This window comes from Molothrus aeneus, chromosome 9, assembly GCF_037042795.1.
Source record: "Molothrus aeneus isolate 106 chromosome 9, BPBGC_Maene_1.0, whole genome shotgun sequence".
Taxonomy (NCBI): Eukaryota; Metazoa; Chordata; class Aves; order Passeriformes; family Icteridae; genus Molothrus; species Molothrus aeneus.
The window spans coordinates 9967887-9987397 of record NC_089654.1 but is presented as its reverse complement, the minus strand read 5'-3'; the positions used below and the strand labels follow the sequence as shown (position 1 = coordinate 9987397).

General features: G+C 43.8%; 1 protein-coding gene across 2 annotated transcripts in view; it reads right to left on the bottom strand.

The window, feature by feature from the left end:
• EIF2B3 (eukaryotic translation initiation factor 2B subunit gamma) overlaps positions 1–19511 on the bottom strand; it is a 96999-nt gene that overhangs the window by 2219 nt on the left and 75269 nt on the right. For both annotated transcript variants that reach the window (XM_066556033.1, XM_066556034.1), the window contains one exon: positions 8402–8505. In XM_066556033.1, the coding sequence (XP_066412130.1) occupies positions 8402–8505 (104 nt within the window). The remainder of the gene's footprint in view (positions 1–8401; positions 8506–19511) is intronic.

Below are 19511 nucleotides of genomic sequence, written 5' to 3'. Positions count from 1 at the left end.
TCCAGTGAGAGTAATTATATTATGCCTCTGCAGATTAAACATGCCTTCATCTAGGCTCATAGAGAGCCATGTCAATTTATGGTTCTATATATAGGTTATCTGTAGCAATACTTTTTAATAAGGAACTTCTTGCTTCATTTCAGACAGCATCCTCCACAGTCCTAAATGTGCAGAGCTGGGATGGGTCCTGTCACATACCTTGCTCCAGAGGTGGTACAGACTATTTGTATTTTGCACTGACATGCTAGCAGCAGCCTTATGGTGTCTTGTATTTTACACCTGATGAGTTCAAAATGCTTTTTGAGAATGGGTGAGTAAGAGCATTCCTGTTTTACAGATGGGGAAACTGAGGCAGCAGTGAGTTTAGGGAACTTCAGCAGCCAAAGCCGCATGGGAAATTGGAGCCTGCATTCCCTCATCTCTCACCCCTCTGCCTGTTTCATCTCCTCCTTGATCCCTGTGGCCCAGATTCCCCAAAGTGGGCACACATGGTATGTCACTGCTACTTCAGACTCATATCACCAAACGTATTTCTTCTTGTAAAGGCTTAAAGAAAACACGTGAATCTGCCTGTCTAAAATCCGCAAGAAAGTTTTTAAGCGATAAAGGGTATGGTTTTGCTAGAAACAAAGCCCCATTCCGCACCCCGAGGGGATGTGGTAGGCAGATAAGGATTCACCCTGCTTCCCTCTTCCATTCCCAAAGCCCTTCTTGAGGAGCGAAGGGAATTCAGACTCCAGTGTGTGTGCCAGAGAGCTGAGCTGTGGATAGTGTTTCATTATCAGACGTGGCTGCCAGTTGCCAGTGGCTCTGGCTGGTACCGGCAAGCTCAGTTCCCGCAGAAACTCTGCCTGAAACTCCGGGGGAGGAGGGAGAAGCACCTCACATGCTTTGCTGTTCAGCTCCCTTTCTCCTTCCCCAGCTCCCGGATTTCTTACCAGGCTGCCTTTTATCTGACACTGGCAGAGTTACAGATGCATTCAGCCCACAGAGAAAGAAGACAGATTAGAGAAAGGACTTTGAGAAAGCCTTAAGAGTTGGACTCTTCAACCTTAAATCATGTTCAACTAGATCTTCTCAGATTGGGAGCATCTGGTGCTAAGCAAATCCAGAGCTGATCAACACATTCAACCTTCTGATTAGCACTTTGCTTCAAGTTGCTGACGCAGCCCAGCCTGAAGTCTGCCTGGGTGCTTGAACCGAGTGTCCACGGAGACTTTACTGAGTGTAAATCAAAAACCTGTCACTCGTTATATACGCGTTCCTGCTTGGGAAGACATTTGTTTACACATACTGTACACTAGCCCCTTAAAAACATACGCACAAGGCGAGCTAGAGAGCAGAGCAGCTTTTGGTGCTTGGCTAAAAACAAATTGTAATGCAAATAAACAGAGGGGCGGAAATGACTGCGCAGCCCAGCACAAACCCCAGCAGCAGGCTGGGGGCCGGGGACCCAGCACTCCCCAGCCTTCCTGGCAGGTTCCTGCCAAGCCACTCACAGAAAGGGGATGCCGGAGCATTCCTTTAAAAGCCATGTGAAAGCATCTCCTTGTTGTTTGCTCAATTAGCCCCAGACAGATTGCTGCTGCTGCTGCTGGTGGCAACGCTGGGTTGTAAAGGAGGAGGGGAAGGAGGGGAAAGGGAGGAAAAAAAAAGAGAGGAAAAAAAAAAGGTTTAGGGCCTAGGCCCAGGACCACCACGAAGTTTCAGCCCTCAGGGGCTCCAGAAAACGTTCAGTTTACTCACTCAATTACATACACTGTTTTATAAACCCTTTAAAATAAAATAGAAAACAGTCCCTGGCACAGAATTACTGCTCTATTATACAGCAGTGATGAAAGCCACTGCTGTGTATTTGCTCTCTTTAAAGCAAGAGATAGTTTAACTTAAAAAACTAGGTGGGGGGGAGGGGTGGCTGCAGAAACGCATGCACGAAAACACACTGTGGGTGGTTCCCACCACATTCACCCAGGACAGAAAGGATCAGAGAGTGGGAGAGAAGAGCAACTTGTCTCTGCAGTGATGGTTGGCTCTGGAAAAGCAGCCAGGTTAGGGGGGGGAGAGGAACTAAAGGGGCTTAAGGGGATGGGAAGCAGCTGAAGCTTGACTTTGGGAGGCTGGAGGGTGTTTTAAATTACATGTACAGATAAAGAAGGGAAGCAGGTGATGGGGGCTGATTTGTTTGTGTTTACAGAGCAGTGGGACTTTCCAGTCAAGGCCTGTTCTCTCCTCAGCCAAGCTTTACTTACACGATCACTGGAGACCAGGGTGACCACACTGTGGCCCCAAAGGCCAGGCATGTCTCAATTTCTCCCAAGTGTCAGGTCAGACCCAATGTGCAGGCATCAGTTGAGCCCATGGGTCCCCAGCAACGATGATCCCCATGAGTTGAGTGTTCCAGCTGCTCCTAGGATTCCTTTATGCAGGGAATAAGGGATGTGCAGGTCACCCCAGGGGGTTAGTGGTAGCTTCAGGCAGATCAGTTCTGACCCACATCTGGGGCCTCCAGCCCACAGAACAGACAGGCACCAGGGATCTTACTTCTGCCTTACATCCAACCACCATTTCTCAGTGCTGGTGGCCCCATGGTTCAGCTGAGGATTTTTTCATAGTTCAACCAGAATGAATCCCTTTGCTCTCAACCCTTCTTGAGATGTGTTTTGAGAGTGTGAAGGTCAGAGTGATTCAGTGCCCAATGAGAGATGACTTTACTGTGGCTTGGAGCAGATAGATTGAGGGAGTGAAGGTAGATTGAAGGAGTGAAGGTAGAGGACAGAGATGTACAGGGAAGCGATCACACAGGGTCTTAGAAGAAAGGTTAGTAAAGGATAAAGGAGACCCAGAGCTCAGGATGCACCTAAGATAGCAAGCTCCTTGGGAAGGAGCTTGAAGTCCTCATACTGGGACAGAATCCTAGCAAAGTGTGTGAGAAGGGACTGGATTACATCCATCCAGTGCTCCCATGGGCTATCACTCCCTCACAGCAAATGCAAGCAGGGATCTCAAAAACAGCAGTCTGACTGTCTACATCTAAATTTCCTGATATGATGGCAGAGGTGCCATATTTGCCTGGAGCACTGGACACAAGCCCTTGTCCTTTCTCAGCATCTATTGGGGTGTTCTTCCTGGCTTTTTCATGTGCCTGAGCTCTACCAGAGCAGAAGTAGTTATTTTCTCTGCGTGGAGCATGTAAAAATATTTCCACAAGGTTATGAACTGCTGCCTTCTGGGTAGACTTCAATATCAGCATGCTGTGAATGTGGCAGCACATTTAACCCGCTCACTCAGGAAGCCTGAACTTCCCTGGCTGGGAATGACAGTATGCACAAGTGTGGCAGTCCCCAGCAGCAGAAGGGAGGCCAAAGCATCGCTGGATGGATATTCTAAGGAAGTTTTGCGCCACTGCTAAGGCCAGAACTCATAAACCATTTTTATACAACTTGGAAAGGAGGCTTATTAGGATTAGTTAGCAGTGTATTCACTGCATAGTCACTGCAACAAAAATGTCAACTATTTAAGAGATGCCTGTTTTAACTGCCAACAATATCTTTGTCATGGGCATTCAGTAGTTAAACTACTTCAGGGAGAAATCTTACCAATCTCTCAGTTTTGCTATAAATTCACACCATTCCTACATCACCTCCAGCTCATTTTGCACCCCTGTGCACAATATACATGTGTGCACTGTTTAGTCTGTGTCTGTTCTTCATGAGCTTTCCTAACTCCCATCTGCACAGCAGCATGCCTTCTGATCCCAACCCTGTGTCGTGCTAAGTGTTTTCAGTTCCTGAAGACTGCACCAGGAGGTACTCAGCATCTTGCAAGAGCAGATGCTTGCCCGTACTTGAATGTAGTGAGAGCATCAGAAAGTCTCTCAGTTCCTTTCTGTCCCTATCCTGTTAAATCTTGGCTCATGTGAAGCCTCCTCACAAGCAGGGAACCATTCACATGTGGAGGTTTCATAAAATGTACCTGGATTTAGAGGATGACATTAGAGAAAAATGTGCTCTTTGGCCCTCATTAAAATAAAACAATCTTATTCTGTTTCATTGAGAAGTCCTGGGACTCCAAGCTTGGAACAGGACTTGGAAAATGATTGGAAACGGGAGCCAGTCCTTACTGGATATGAGCCTTTTTCTCTTCTTGTGAGAAACCACACAGTTTTGGCTATGTGATAAGCATTTGAAAAAAATCTGAAGTTTGCACATGTTCTCAGGAGAACAGCTAAAAGCTCCAGAGACTGCAGTGAGCACTCTTGACCATGGAAGTGCAGGAGGAAGGCAGGGCTTCCTCCAAGCTGCATGGACCAGGGGAGCACTTGGCACAGAACCATCCCCGTCCTGTGCCCAGTACAGCCTGCCTGGGCATGAGAGAAAGGGATGCAATCCAACTAAAAGCAGTCAGGGAATGAATGCTAGATGAAAAAAGGAGCATGGGACTGGAAATAGCAGCTATGGTCAGACCAGAGGAGGTGTCAGGTGGGTGTCTGGGAATAACCAAGTAAGAGAGGAAAACAAAAGTCTCTATGGGAGAAACACTAGGAGAAAAACCAAAGAGAAAGCTAGGATTGGGATGAGCCTGTGCTCAGACAGAGCCATAATGGAGAGCTGTGAAGCAGGAGTCAGGATCAGGTAGGACACAGATCTAGTTGGAGCCCCATGTCTGATGCTGGAAATAAATATGCAAATAAAACAACCCTGCCCCAGTGACAACAGAGATGAAAGCAAGGGAAAAGGTAGTGAATTTTATACCAATTTTGCCAGTTTTATACTTTGTGTGAATGTTTACTATCTCTGCTCCTGGGGTTGCTTTGAAGAAAGGTTAGGCCACTTTACCTTGAAGAAGGGTTAGGCTGCTTTACCATACATGCTTGTACCTGGCTAACTCATACCAGATGTACAACACTCTCCCTGCTGAATCTGGCTGAGAGACTCCTTTGGGAGCTGTACTTAGTGACTCCAGGCTCATCTGACTCCTTGACTGGCCCATCAGCAGCACTCCCTCTCTCTAGTCCTACTTCACTGAGCACATGCTGCTTTTGAGCTCCTCTGTAAAACCAGCTTTATCAAAAAGGCTGCGGTGTAATCTTAATAACTGTCTTCAAAACAGTGATTGAATGCTCTGTGCAATAACGTTCTTTCAGAATGCTGTCTGCCATTTCCTATTCCTCTAAGAATTACTGCCTTTTTCTTAGGTACCAACATGTTTTTCAAACTGCTACCTGGTGAGGTAGCTTTCACAAAGCCCATCTGTTAATTCTCTGCTAGCAAATTCTTTCAAGTATCAAAGAGGAAGGAAAGTGGATGCTTCCAAGGCATGGTAATAAAAGCAGTAGGAGAATAGCAGGGGTCTCAGGAGGCACGGCTTGCAAATCCAGAAGTTAAATAAAACTCCATACCTTGACTTCAACAGAGACATTTAAAAATACTGTCTCTGGCCAGTGCTGTGACAGGGTGGAAGTCAATGCAGGACTGGGATGACACTGCTGACAGTTGCCAGCACTCCTGGGCCTCCAATTTTCTTTTTAGTTTGAAAGTACCAGGTTGCCTCTGATCTACCCCTGTAACCAGTGGCGGAGTATTCCCTCTATTTAGGTGTCAAGAGATTTGCCAAGCCCATTATTAAGTGATGAGGTCTCCCACCATGTCCCCAGGGAGATTATCCCACAGCCTACCAGACCACATCGTTAGGAAAATGCTCCAGATAGCCAACCTAAATTGTGTTTAATTCAATCCCATTACTCCCAGCTGTACCATTTGGACCACCCTAAACATACCCATATTATTGTGCAGAAGGAGAAGGACGAGAGCTGGTTTAAGTTACGTTTGCCTATCATTTGTGGTAGCTGTTCTCCTGCCATCCTCCTTGCATGGGACTGGAATTCATTTTATGAAAGGAGGTCAGTGCACCACTGGCTCAAAGAGCTCTTGTACCCCAAGCTGCCTGGGCAGTGTGGCCAGGACTCGTATGGTAGAGCAGGGAGCATACAGCCAGTTCTGCAGCAAAGTCAACTGTGGGATCTGCTTGGGGCTGTGTAGGATGATTCAGGGATATTTCTACCTTTGATGAATCCTGGCTGATGTTCTGGAATAAGGGACTGCTATATTTTTATTTTTTTAATGTTTCTGGGAAGGTGTATGTAGTTTTGCTGAGGAGGTTTCTGCTCCCAGAAACTGGAATGTGTAACTCCCAGACTAGGGTCAGCAGCCAGCAGCTACTGCTTATGTCTGCTGAAGGGTGATCAGCTTGCAGGAAAAGGTGGCTCCTACCCAAGAGAGCTAGGTTTTTTCTTTACTCAGCCATGGAAGCTCAAGTTTGAAGAAGGAAAAGTTACCAAACAGAAAAACACAGCCAAAGTCTTGATGAAGGGTGCAATATGGAAACAGACTTACAGGGCCACACCAAAAGCTTGGCACAAGATACAGGAAGTCTTGGGCAGGGGAAAGGAAGTCATGACATGCTTTCACAGCGAAAAAGAGAAGACCCAGTCTACTATGGGATCAGTCAAGGTCAGAAGAGACATGCTGGGCTGGAAAGACTCCATGGTGCAGGAAGTAAGTCATGAACTTCATAGACAGATCCCAGACCACCAAGGCAAACCTGACCCCTAGCCCAAAGAAATTCTAGAATGGTTAGGAAACTGAGGCAGGAAAATGAACTGAGGCTTTACTATTTTTTCTTGCTCAGCATAATGGTGTATTTATAATCTATGTCTCTGCTAATGTCAATCGTGCATTTCGAAACAGCCTCTAGTTAACCCAAGAAGTGGGTTTAAACTATGGGGAGGGGAGCAGTAGCCTCTCAAGAATAGGCAAATGATCCATGGGTACAGCTCTGTTATCCTCCCTGCAAATACATCTGCAGACCCTAAAAACTATTCAGGCAAGGATGACAAAGACAGTCAAGGAGAAAAGAGTAGTTTTCATACTACAATCAACCAGACTAGGATCTCCACCCTGGAAGATACTTCTGAAGTGGTTGTGATCAAGGTCAAAGGAGGATATTTCTGTCTGATATCATCTACCAAAGAAATCAAATATACTCCTGTTTCCTAAAATATTAGCTAAATCTACATCTGGTGTCCTCATAGTTCACAATACAGGTTAACAACCAAACATGACCCAATTCATCTCTCCTGGTGATTCATGCAGATGTGTAGATGCAGCACTCAGGGACATGGTAGTTTAATGGCAGACTTGGCAGTGTTAGGTTTATGGTTAGACTGGATGATTTGAAAAGGATTTTTCCAACCTAAATGATTCTATGACAGGGGGCAATGAACCCCACAAAGGACACCAATTCAGACTGGTGTGATGGGCAAAGCTATGAGTAGACACAGCCACACAGAGAACAAGACCACAGTGAACTCAATGTGTTACCTACAGTATCAGAGACTTGCAACTGCAAGATCAATACTTTGTTTTCATGAGTCCTTTGTATTTTTAGTTTCAATTTAAAATTTGTCATATGCAAAGCTGACAACAGGTTATGCTATACTACATTAAGTTCAAACCCTGCTCTGTATCAAGACACTTAGAACTGGGAATCCACCCACAAAGACAAAGCAAGCAAATAAATCCTGATCTGACTAAATAACTTCACATGAAGCCTGCAAAGGAACTCACTTTTGTCCTTGGTCTACACACTGGAGCAAGGATCTGCCAAACCCCAACCATAAATATTCATTAAAAAGCCTCTGCTTGGGATGCAGTCACTGAAACAGCCATTTCCTGCCCATTATCTCTTAGGGCAGGAAATCAACAGTTCCACTCATGCGGTTACCACCAAGCCCTCACCACGAGCACTCCCACTGGACAGCTGAACTTTGTATAAATGAAGGCCACGTAGCTGTAACCTTTCTGAAGCCCCAAAATAGTACTTCTTGGCAGTAAAGCAGATCTGAATGTAGCTGCCCTTGTATTTCATACTGAGCACACCAGGTCCTAATATGATATTCCACCTCGAGTTTTTCCTTGGAGCAAAGTGAACACACTGGCACTGTGGGTTGGGAGCATCTACAGAGAAGGATGTTTGTGTGTTCAATAGATTTGCTTGCTTTGCCCCTGCCACTGACAAAGATTACTAGTCAAAATAATGGCTCCTTCTGCTGAGGACAACCTCAGGCTGATCTAATTGTGGTCTCTGGGAAAAGACTGTCTCAGCACCCAATCTTATTCCTTATAAGAAAAACAGAGCTTTTCTGCCAACTTCAGAGGAGCAAACCACTGAACTTATGCCAAGAAGCTGTACTTTCCATGAAAAAAGTCCTGATATTATAGGACGCCCCACTGTAGAACTGCCACAGTTTACTATCACTTCATGAAGAAGAAGGAGTAAAATCTCAAGGAAAAAGTTCTGAAAATTATGACAAATGCACAATAAATACAGCTTTTGTACCTACCTTTGGTTTCCAGCCTCTGATCACTTCCAATCAAACAGTCCTTGATGTCTGCACCCTTCTCTATCACAGCATTATGACAAATAACACTGCCCTGAAGACAGCACCTACAACATAAACACAAGCAAAGCAAGAAAATAATTTAAATGACAGATACAAAACAAAGGTATCCACTGGAATATGTAATGACTCTGTGACATGATCCTGTAATAGGTTCAGTTCAGCTCCTTTCTCAAAAACTCCATTTTTCTCTTGATCCTCACACCCAGTTGCTGGAAAATCTTAAATGCCAGGTGTCAGATTGGCTTTGCAAAAAAGAGTTTGCAGCTTTACCTCCCGCTAGAACAGCTTTCCTCTACATCTCCTCAACAGAATAAATACTTAACTGAATAAATAAAGACTTGGGACCTGGATCAAGTCTTGTTTTTTCCACAGACAGTCTGGGTAACTGCAGGGGTGGCTTCTCTGCTCAATTCCCCAGCTAAAAACAGGAGCAGCAGCACAGTCTTTCTCTGCAAATTTTGCTGAGCAGTTTTATGCATTCCAGCTTGTCAGGCACGAAGAAAAGGTGGAGAGAAGGGGCAGATCAATAGCTCAGCTGGTTGGCTTTGTTCGTGTTACATTCAAGCACCCAAACATGATTATTCTGCAGTACTAAACCAATGAAACCCACGCTACACCTACACTACCTACCTTGGGTATCTTCAGCTTCATGTTGCCTTTGATATCACTAAGTCTGAAGTGCTACACAGGATAGAACTTTAGCAAAAGCCACCTTATTCCAAAATGTATTTGAATCTGTAATAATCAGCTTTCAAATCTGCCAATCCCAACGTCCAAAGAGGAGAGGAGTTCAGAGTTCAACTACTGGGTTTGCAACTTCTGTGCTGAGAGTTTCTGAGTTACTGCATTTCTCTGAGCCCCTTCTTCCAGTAAGTTGGAACTTGTCAATCTTAACTAGTATCTGTGATGTGTCCTGAAAGGCTATTCCCTCAGCATGATGCATCGTGTTAAACAGCATTAAATGTAATTTCTTTCAAAGCTACAGAGAAGAAAATAGCTGTGAATCAAATGATTTCTTTCCTTATTTTCACATGTGCAAAAGTAGATAGGAGTCACTGAAGGACAGAAAACACAGCTAAGATGTATCTAAAAATACTAAAACTCATCAAAACCAGCTGATTGGGAAGAGGGTATAAGTGAGATCTATAACCCTGGAGAGATGCAGGTAATCTGCTCCCCCTAGATAGCTCAGTATTAATCCTACTGTGAACCACAGCATCTCATATCTGCTTCCCAATATTTCTGTCAATATTAATTACAATAACTGTGAATATTATCAGTCCAACAACTGATCTCTGTCAAAAACCAGAAGTTTTTGGCTTCAATGACCTTCTGCACAGTGAACTGCCCAGTTTAATGACCTGCAGCCATTCCCCACCTTGGTTATGGGCACCACCACTACTCTCTGCCCTAGTGAAACACGGCTGCAGTGCACCATCAAGCTGGCTTGTGGACAGAACTGTCAGCCTGGAGTCTGAATTAACAGAGCAGTTTTGGTATCAGGTCAAAGCCCTGAGCCTCAATTCTGTATTTAATGGAGCAGTAGTCAGCTGAGGTCCTCAGAAGTGTAAAACATTGATCCTCACTCCAGACCGCTGATCCCAAAATTAATTCATAGTATTTTCCTGCTCACACAACACTATTATCTAGAACAAAGAATTTATCATTAAACATATTACAACTCTGTTGCTTGTGTGAGTCAGAGCAGAAACCATCTGCCCCACAAAATCACCATTAATTCTGCAGGAGTAAAAGCAATAAAACTGGACCTCAGTTGCAGTGGTTCACAGTTACAACCCCCCGTGAACAGACTGTCCCCTCTGAACAATTATTCTTTTAACTCACTTAAACTCCCCCCCTCTGCTGACCTATAAGGAGGCAATATGAGCAATTATTCTACAAGCAACCAGCTCAGGTTGCTTTGGCATAGTTTTTACTAACATGTTAATAAGATAAAAAGCGGCAAAGATACACAGCAGACCCCTGTCTGTCTTTGCTCTCACACTGTCACGATCTGCTTCCTTTCCAATAGCCTGTGTGCCCACACAGCGGCTCAGGCCATCTCCTGTGCAACAGCAGCTGCTGAGAGCAAGAGCAACTTGGCATTTATGCTGGGCTAGGGAAGGGATCACTGGAAGCAGGACTGCCCACTGCTGCCATCCTGACTTAGCTTAGGACTAGCAAAGGGAATGGGAGAAGTTGCTCATTTCCCACAGAAATGGCTCCTATCCAAAACACGCACTCCAGCATACCTCCTCCTCCATTGCTTTGAGCCAGTCAGATGAAAGCTTTCCCCTGAAACTTTCAGGTTCCCACCATCTATCACTACTCCTGAGCATGAGAGCAGCTGTGAGTGCACTACACCTCTCAGCATTATCCTCATGCAGGAGGATATTCCCCAAAAGAGAAGGGATTTAAGCTGTCGGTCTGGAGCTCAGGCTGGAGAATACTGCATGTGTGTTCAGAGCCTACTTGAGCATTGGCTTTCAACTCCCTGAGAAAGAATAGCATTGTAACCAAGAAACTGCTGATGACATTAACATCAAAGATAATGGGGGTTCCTGCCAAACCATTTTTTGGGAGGGACAGGCCAGGGCACCAAGATGAACTTGTCTGTGCCAGGTGCTTGCAAATCAACCCTTCCCTGGTGCCAGGGTAAAACAAAACCCAAGAACTCCACCACCCCAGGAGTTTCTTAAAACTTATAAACTCAACCAACTGCAGAAGTTTTAAAGCCATACTCAATGCTCAGATTACCCCAATCACACAAACCAGCAGCAAATCCGGCTTTTATTGCTCAAGTGGAACAAAACTTCAAGAGATAAAAACACAATTTGTGGGTGTTCCCTTCACCCGCTGACAGATGTAACACAGCCATTTTGAAACCACTTGTAAATGCCTTTTTTCTTTAAAAAAAAAAGTTATAAAGCCTGCCAAGAGAAGTATTTTGTGTGTTTATTTAATTTTTACTATTTTTTTCAAGTTGAAGAGTAAGGAATAAACTTTTATTCTCTTACAGGGTAAATATCAGATCGCAGGGCACTGTTGTAGTCTCCTTGGCTAAACTGCCACCACAGTTCCTGCCTTCCATAACAATTAGGTGCTATTAGCCCTCAAAGGTGCTCTGACAGCATCCAGCTTCATCAGCTCTGGTGTGTGTGCGCATACGCACACATTGATGTACTGCTTTATAATGCAAACCATATTTATTTTTTCCCCTGAAAATGTAGTATATTTTTAAACTTTTCAGCACGGTGAAAATGGATATCTCCTGACCTTAAAATCCAAAGAGCATGTTCAAACCCACAAGAGGAACTAATTTGGGGCATTTGATTTACGGCTGAAATTTCAATTTGAATTTGTTTTAAGTGTAATCACAAACTGAAAGTCTGGCAGCTGGGTGTTTTTCAGAAAATAAATAAAAATATTCAGTGTACATCTGCATTCTAGAGAGAGCATTTTACAAGCCTAGTCCTGTAGTGGGAACAGATGTAGCTAAAGCATTAATTTGTTCTACAGGTACAACGTGTAAATGGGAGCATATGAGAGAGTGTGTGCCTACGTCTGTGTGTCTGCTACGTGCCTGCATCTGAGAGACAGAGCCCGACTTTGGGGTGGGTTTTTTTGAAAGTGAGAGAACAAGAGCAAAAGGAGTAGTGGCCAAGGAGGCATGGGGGGATTACAAGGATTTAGGTCTTTAAACTGCAGACCACCTAACAAGATCACTCTGAAATGCCACTAATTTCAGTTAAGGCCACAGACCTCCCTTCCTCTGCCCTCCCTCTCTCCCCCATTGTAAACAACTAATCCCAGCAGAAAACAACAGAGAGCAAAATGTACACACATTCTGCAACATTCCAGGTCCTTCTTTATCTTTTATTTATTTTTCTAAAAGGTCAGCGTATGTATGGAGGGAGGGGGGAGGGGAAGAAAGCCAAAAAAACCTCAAGTCCATCTCTTGTGTGGGCTTGAAGGAAGCTGGGAGAAAGCAAAGTCCAAGAGCACACAATATGGAGCTTTTATAGCACAGCAATTCCTGGACTCGGCTTACTTTCCCCTCCCTCTATTTGTGGCAAAGTCACATAGCTTTAAACCAAAGGACAGGGTGGTCGATTACATCTGAAAGAAATGTAAAAAATTGGGAAAGAATTCCATCTCCTGTCGAAATTATAAATAAGGAAGTATTAATCCCAGAGACAGGCTGATTTATGCAGCCCTGGAACTGCTGACTTTCAGCCCGAGTATCGGTCTATAAATCAAACTCTTAAATCAAGTGTGTCAATCGCTGCAGCACTGTGATACTCAGGCAAAGCAAGGCACCTACCACTGAAAGCAGGAAGATTGCCAGGGCACTGAGGTGCCGTACCCTTCTTAATTTTCTGAAGTGTAAATCTGAGATCAAACATCCTTTGGGGGAATGGGAAATCAAAATACGCAGTGCTCAGCACACCGGGAGCAGGCAGCAGGAGTCCAAGACACAACCCCCTAATTACAGGCTACCCACTGATTATTTAGGACTCTGTGATTAAAGTGATGAACGCTCCTGGGAGAAAGGGGCTTAAGTAACTGAGGTCAAGACCTCAACTGCAGCTCTCGCCCTGGTTGTGCAAGCTTAGGAAGGTATGAATGTCACAGGTTTGCCTTACAGCAAATCTTCTGAAATGCCAATGGAAGTTATCCAGGCCTGGTACTTTAATCCAATTGTGCCAAAACCCTGACATAATCTCTGTTGGGCAGCAAAGCAAATGAGGTGTCTATAATGCAATGCTTAAAACTGTAGACTCACAAGGAAGCAAGCCTGGAGCACAAAGCCTAGGACAGCCTGTTGGTACTGTTCTGCCCTGCCAAGCAGTCGGGTCTTGTGCGCCTCCAGATGAGCTACGAAATGGAGAGACTGACACGGGAGTTAAAAGCAAAGGGTGACATGCCTCAGCAGCTACTTTGCTGACTGAGGGGTAACAGATGTGAATTCCCCTGGGAGCAACATCCCCTTCTGCCCTGACCAAGGAGATAACAGCCACCACAGGCACCTTAACAATTCTAAGACGTGGCAAGGAGTCAGGGAGAGTTCTAAAACCTACCAGCAACCCCTAAAGGAATCCCCTGCTAGCTAGTGAGCTGGTGGCTGGGACTCACGATCACAGGGGTGAGGCATAAAGACCATGGAAAAACAGGGGAGAGGCAAAAACACTAATAGAGAACTTGGGAACCTGAAACGTTGCCTTTGCCAACATGCTTTACACACCAATACATTTTTACACCAACACACTTTTACACACAAACACAAGAACTCCGGGCACTATGAATCTCACCTTATACACTCAAGTAAATACCAAAGCCTACAATAGATGCCAGCAGTACATGCTATAATTTATAGATATATTTCAAAGCAAGCATTCGTAAGTGAATTTGGCCTTTGATCTCCTGTTTTTCCCCTTGGGGGTAACAAAATCATTCTACCCCTCTAAATTCTTCGCCCGTCTCTGAGGGTGTTTTCACTACGGAACTTGTTTCATGTCTATTTTCTAGCCAAGCTCATCACTGTGGTATGGCTCCTTTACACTTCTTCCCCACACCCTAAACATTTTGCATTACATATTGCATATACTTGCCAGCACTCGTATTTTCCAGTGAAAGTTCAACTGACCTTAAAGGATTGCCTCAAACATACCTTAATGTGTTTTATTAAGTGAAACTTTGGGTGCAGGGGGAGGTCGCCAGGAAGGTCATGCCTCACCTCTGAAACTTCAGTTACATCCAGCTCATCTTGGAACAAACAAATTGGTGGCCTTTTATGTAGCTGTAAGCTCAGGGCTGCACACTTCAGCAAAAGAATGCTGCAAGGAGTTTACACTGGGAAACCCCACACAGCGGAAAACTGACCACCCTCTGGATTCTCTTTTGCAGAGTGGGAGGTGTAGGCCAGGTCATGATTTTACAGACACTTCACTGATGGCCAGGAAAAGCTACTTGTGTCTATGTGAAGGAAACAAAGCAGGAAAATTATATGTTCACTACCACCTCTAGGTTTGCTTCACTTTCCCACAAACTCACACAGACTGAGCGAGGTAACAGGCACAGAAAAAGGAGACCATCTCTGGGGTTTTTGAAGCACAGTTGTGGGTTGAGAGCTGTGGCCCTTCATAAGACATTATTGGTTAAGTCAGTTTCCATATCATGTGAGCTAGGTTGACATGGAAAAGGTTTCTGTAAATGTCACCATTACAACTGAACCTGGCTTCTTTGATTCAAAGTGAACTTGTTCAACCCTTGTCTCTTCAGGAACTCAAGAGGTACAATGTGATAATTTCTTTGTCTTCCATACCCAGGCAGGAGAATATTTTAAAGAGCATCAGAGACATTCACACCCAGATTCCCACCAAAATCCAACAGCAATCAGCTGTTTGAAAAATCTCCATACTCTTTGATTAGACTCATGTGGTTAGCAGGAGACAGAAGCTTATTTATAGCTCTGAAGTCAGACATAACCCTGTCCCCTGAAGAAGCAAATCAGCAGAATGAGAGGAGATATTTTAAAATGCCACTTTTCAGGGCTCATCTGTGCTTTAAGTTCAACATTTGATGTACAAGATGTTTGGAAAACTGGGATGAGCTCCCTGCACTATCAGGGAAACATCTGTATCTCAGATTAAAGAACAGGTGATTTATTTAAGACAGATTGATGTACCAGGAAGCTAGCCAGAAGAAATTTTTTTTTTGAGGAGCTGCTAGTAATAATGTTCCAGACACTCACAAGATAACAGATATTATATGAGAAATTTCCTCAATACATTAGATACAGTAGAATCTTCAGCTGAAAGTAACTGAAAACCAGTTCTGCAAGTAGCTCCACTACTTCCTACTTACTAGTTTCCTACTTTGCACTTTCTTCCTCAATTTATCTTCCTGAAAGGAAACTCTGCTGGCCAGAGGTTGTCTCTATTCAGTATCTTACATAGCACGTGCAGTGAATTACATAGTAGAATGAAAATTGTAATTCCTGACCAAAAATGCTCAGAGTTTAAAACCAAGAGGTACGACAGAAAGGACAGAACTGCTACATAATCAAGAGAAATAAGACCCCTTTTTACAGGCAGGGACTACAATACATATAGTTTTCTTCATGAATTTAATTTTTATCCATATCCATTATATAGTTTATCCATATATTTAAGATGAGCATGTGCTTTTTCTGAATGAAGCTCTCACTTTTAATCTGCTTTCTGTGATATCTATTCTAAACTCATTCTTCTTTCTAGGGAGGCAGGGACCCAACTAGCAGTGCAAGATAAAGTGTCCAGGAGACAACAGCCATCTTAAAAAACGGTTCAAGATACAAAATGCTTGGGAATTTCAGCATAAGCAGATCTTTATTTTCAGCTTTGCAAGCTATGGTGCTGGAAACAACTTCACCTCCTCATTCCTTTTCATGAGGTTAGGTACTGTAAAATATGTTGCCTTGGCAATAGGATCATGCCTTTGTACTGCCCCTGTCCAAGGGGACAAAGACTATTTATGCACTGAACCCCTACAAAGACTCAATTCCACCCTGGTTTTAATTACAACTTTCTTCAAACCACTGACTGTTTCTATGTCAGGTGCTGATTTGGCACTATTGAGGAAACAACCAATAAACTTCACAATTAATCTGCAGTTAGTAGTCAATCCAGCTCACCCTGCTTGTTGTTTTCTTCCTTTGTACATTTTCTCATACAAAGTAGCAATAAATTGAAGACATGTGGTGAACTAGAGTAGCCTTAACCAGTCACATGTGGTCTCTCTCCAGTCCACTCACTGAGCAGAATTATGTCTGTCCATCTACTTTCACACAGGTAGGCAGAACACCTTTAACAAAATCCAGTGCATAACTTACTGTCTTCACATGACTGAAAAAGGATGATGCTAGTTTTGGCTGACAAAACATTTTTTGTGCCAGTTCTTTCTTCACATATCTGGGTACTTTAGTCCTTCATACTAATTTTTACTCCAGCCTACTCCTCCTGCCCAGGGAGTCAGAAGCCCAAGGTTTACCACATCTTCCTGTGGCACTCTTCTAACTCTCCCTCTGTGTCCTCAACACTCACATCACCTCCCTGCAGTTTGTAACTTGAAGCCTTTGGTGTCACCTCCCTCGCATTCCAAGTTTCCTGATGCTGCAACACTTTGCAATTTGCTGGCATCACAGTGCAGCCTGACCCAAAACATTTCTGCCTTTTTAACCCCTTCCCTTTCCAAAAGGTGACCTTAGCTGTGTGCCACATGGGGAACTTCAGCAGTTCAGTTCAGTTCTTTTGGGTAGGATATTTGTATGTGGTTCCAACAACATGCTGCAAACTTTACAAGTAAAGACATGAGGGTTTTGTTCAATGATTCCTGCCCTGCACAAATTCAATAACCTCAGTCACACCTGCACCCCCACTCTTACAGTTCCTGAACCAAATGCCCACTGCATCAAGGCTAACTGGCAAATATCTGCTGCAAACTCCTTTCTGGAGGGTACACTCTCCTTTTCCTATTGCTAATCCTGGTTTGGGATACAGTTTTTCTAGTAAAATTACAGATGAGACAGGTTTAGCTTCCTTGGTTTCTCTGTAAAGATCTGGTACTTGCTGTGGAGGTGAAATCTAGAAGCAAATCTTGGGCCATTTGCTCTCTGATAATCAGAGCAGCCTATTTATGATTTTCATAAAAACAGCATTTGAAGCAGAATGCTTTCCTGTATTCCCATGAAAAAAGCAAAGCAGCAAAATACTTCATTTCAGACTATATCTACTGCAGAGTCCTTATGGTACTGACTACCACCATGTCAACAAGACCTTTTCAAAGCATGGCTTACAGCAGACTCAGTATTTATCTGAGCTTTTCATGCTTGCCTTCTCAACTAACCTCTAAGTAGCCCAAAGACCAGATTTTTTTCCCTCCTAAAGAGTCCCTTCCCCTGAATCTTTACCAGGGAAACATTAATTTTCCACGACCAAGGAAAAACGATATAATGTGCACATAAAATGGTCAAGCTCCTTCCCGTAAGTGTATACACTGGGATAGTTTTACTAACAAACAAGAGATTTCGAAATATTTATCTGCAGGGATGGAATAAAGGATTCAACATGTTTTTCCTGTTAATATTATTTGTAATGCTCAGAGCGCTTCAGCACAGGGTCCTGTTTGACCAGAGCAATTGGATGTTCCTGCTGCCAGAAGGTAGCAAACTAAGTAAAACAACAAGACTGGTAAAAATAAAGCCAGTGTTTGATAAAAACCAACAAAGCAACCGTTGACTGCTAAAACAAAAGCCAGAACAGGAACCTGAAACTAAATGAATCCATCCATATCTAGGTCTCATTTCAAAACAGCTAAGTGTGCCTAAGTCTACCAAATGAAACAACATTATGGAACCATAGAGTAATTTGGCTTGGAAGGGACCCTTAAAAGTTATATAGTCCACACCCCTTCAAATGAACAGGGACATTTTTAGCTAGACCAGGTTGATCAGCGCCTCATTCAGCCTGGCCTTGAAAATTTCCAGGGATGGAGCAGTCCCAGCTCCTCTGGGCAACTTGTGCAAATGCCTCAAAACCTTTACAGTAAACAATTTCTTCCTTATATCTAGTTGATATTCTTTTAGTTTAGAGCCACTAGCCCTTGTCCTGTTGCAGCAGGCCGGGCTGAAGTTTATAAGCATCAATCTTAGAAGCCCCCTTTAAATTCTGAAAGGCCACAGTGAGATGTCCCTGGAGCCTTCTCTTCTGACCAACCCCAACTCTTTCAGTCTTCACGGAAGTGTTTCATGGTTCAGCCCTCTGATCAGTATTATGTCTGATCATATGTGTTATGGTCCTTACAGCTGAGAGGTGTGAGAAGAATGAGACTGACAGTGAAGAATGAGACAAAAAAAGTGGTTGAGTATCTCAGCCTTCTCCTCATCTGCTGTAACCAGCTTGCCAGCCATGCTTATCAGGGGGTTAAATTTACCAGGCATTACTTTTCATTTGCTAAATGGCACAATCCCCTGGGCAACCAAGCTCCAGTCAGGTCTGTGGGTGTTACACGCTGTCCCTTTGCAAGAGAGCTACAATGAGGGGACTCCTGCACCAGAAATCCAGGGACCCTCTTGTGCTGCTCCACCCCTGATGAAAACAGAGCAAAGAGAAGGGGCAGTCCTGAGCCACTACAGAGACTAAGGACACACACAGCTACTGCAGGAACATCCACACAGACAAGGTTTTCAAGCAACCTATGATTTTAACTCGATTAGTAGATTTTTTCCAACTATGTAACTCAGTGCAGTCATTTGTCACTGAGCTCTAGGGAGCCATCCAGAGGGAAAAAAAGAAGTGTTTTGCCACTGCAGCTTGCCACCTGGGCAGTCAGCATCTCTCAGCACTTGTGCTGTTGTATAAATTACATCCCTCCCAGCTTGGTCAAGTATGTCCATCATTCAGCACATATGTAATCTTTGCTATTTTATTGTCTCATTGATGGAAGAATTAGCTGCACAGTGGGAAACACATTAAGAAAGGACTACCAATTATTTTGCCCTGTTACTAACTTCTTTAATCCCCTGTAATCTCTTCTAAGGGGGGATTCATATCTACTCAAATCACTTCACAGGAGACATATATAATGTAATAGAAGCCCTACACACCAAAGCAAACAAACTCAGCTTCTGGTACTCCAGAGTATCAAATGCACCAGCCATTGCTGGAGGACAGATCATAATTTGCAAACAGTATGCAATGGACTGTCCAAACTAACCCCAGTTACTTGATCCATTCAGTTGGGAAAGTTATCATCACCTAGGCCATGACCTCTGTTCCTCCAGTAATGAGGCAACCAATAAGAGATACCTGGTTTTGTTCTAATCACCTTGTGGTATTCCCACCTACACAGCAAGAATTTATCAATTTCAGAAGCTGGTATTAAATACCAGCTGTGAGGTTATTCAAAAGCTTTCTTCTGGTTTGGAGATATAATTTGTGGATCTTGATGCTGCAGCAATTATGGCACAGGACCCTCAATCACATAGGAGAACTACCAAGAAATAAACATT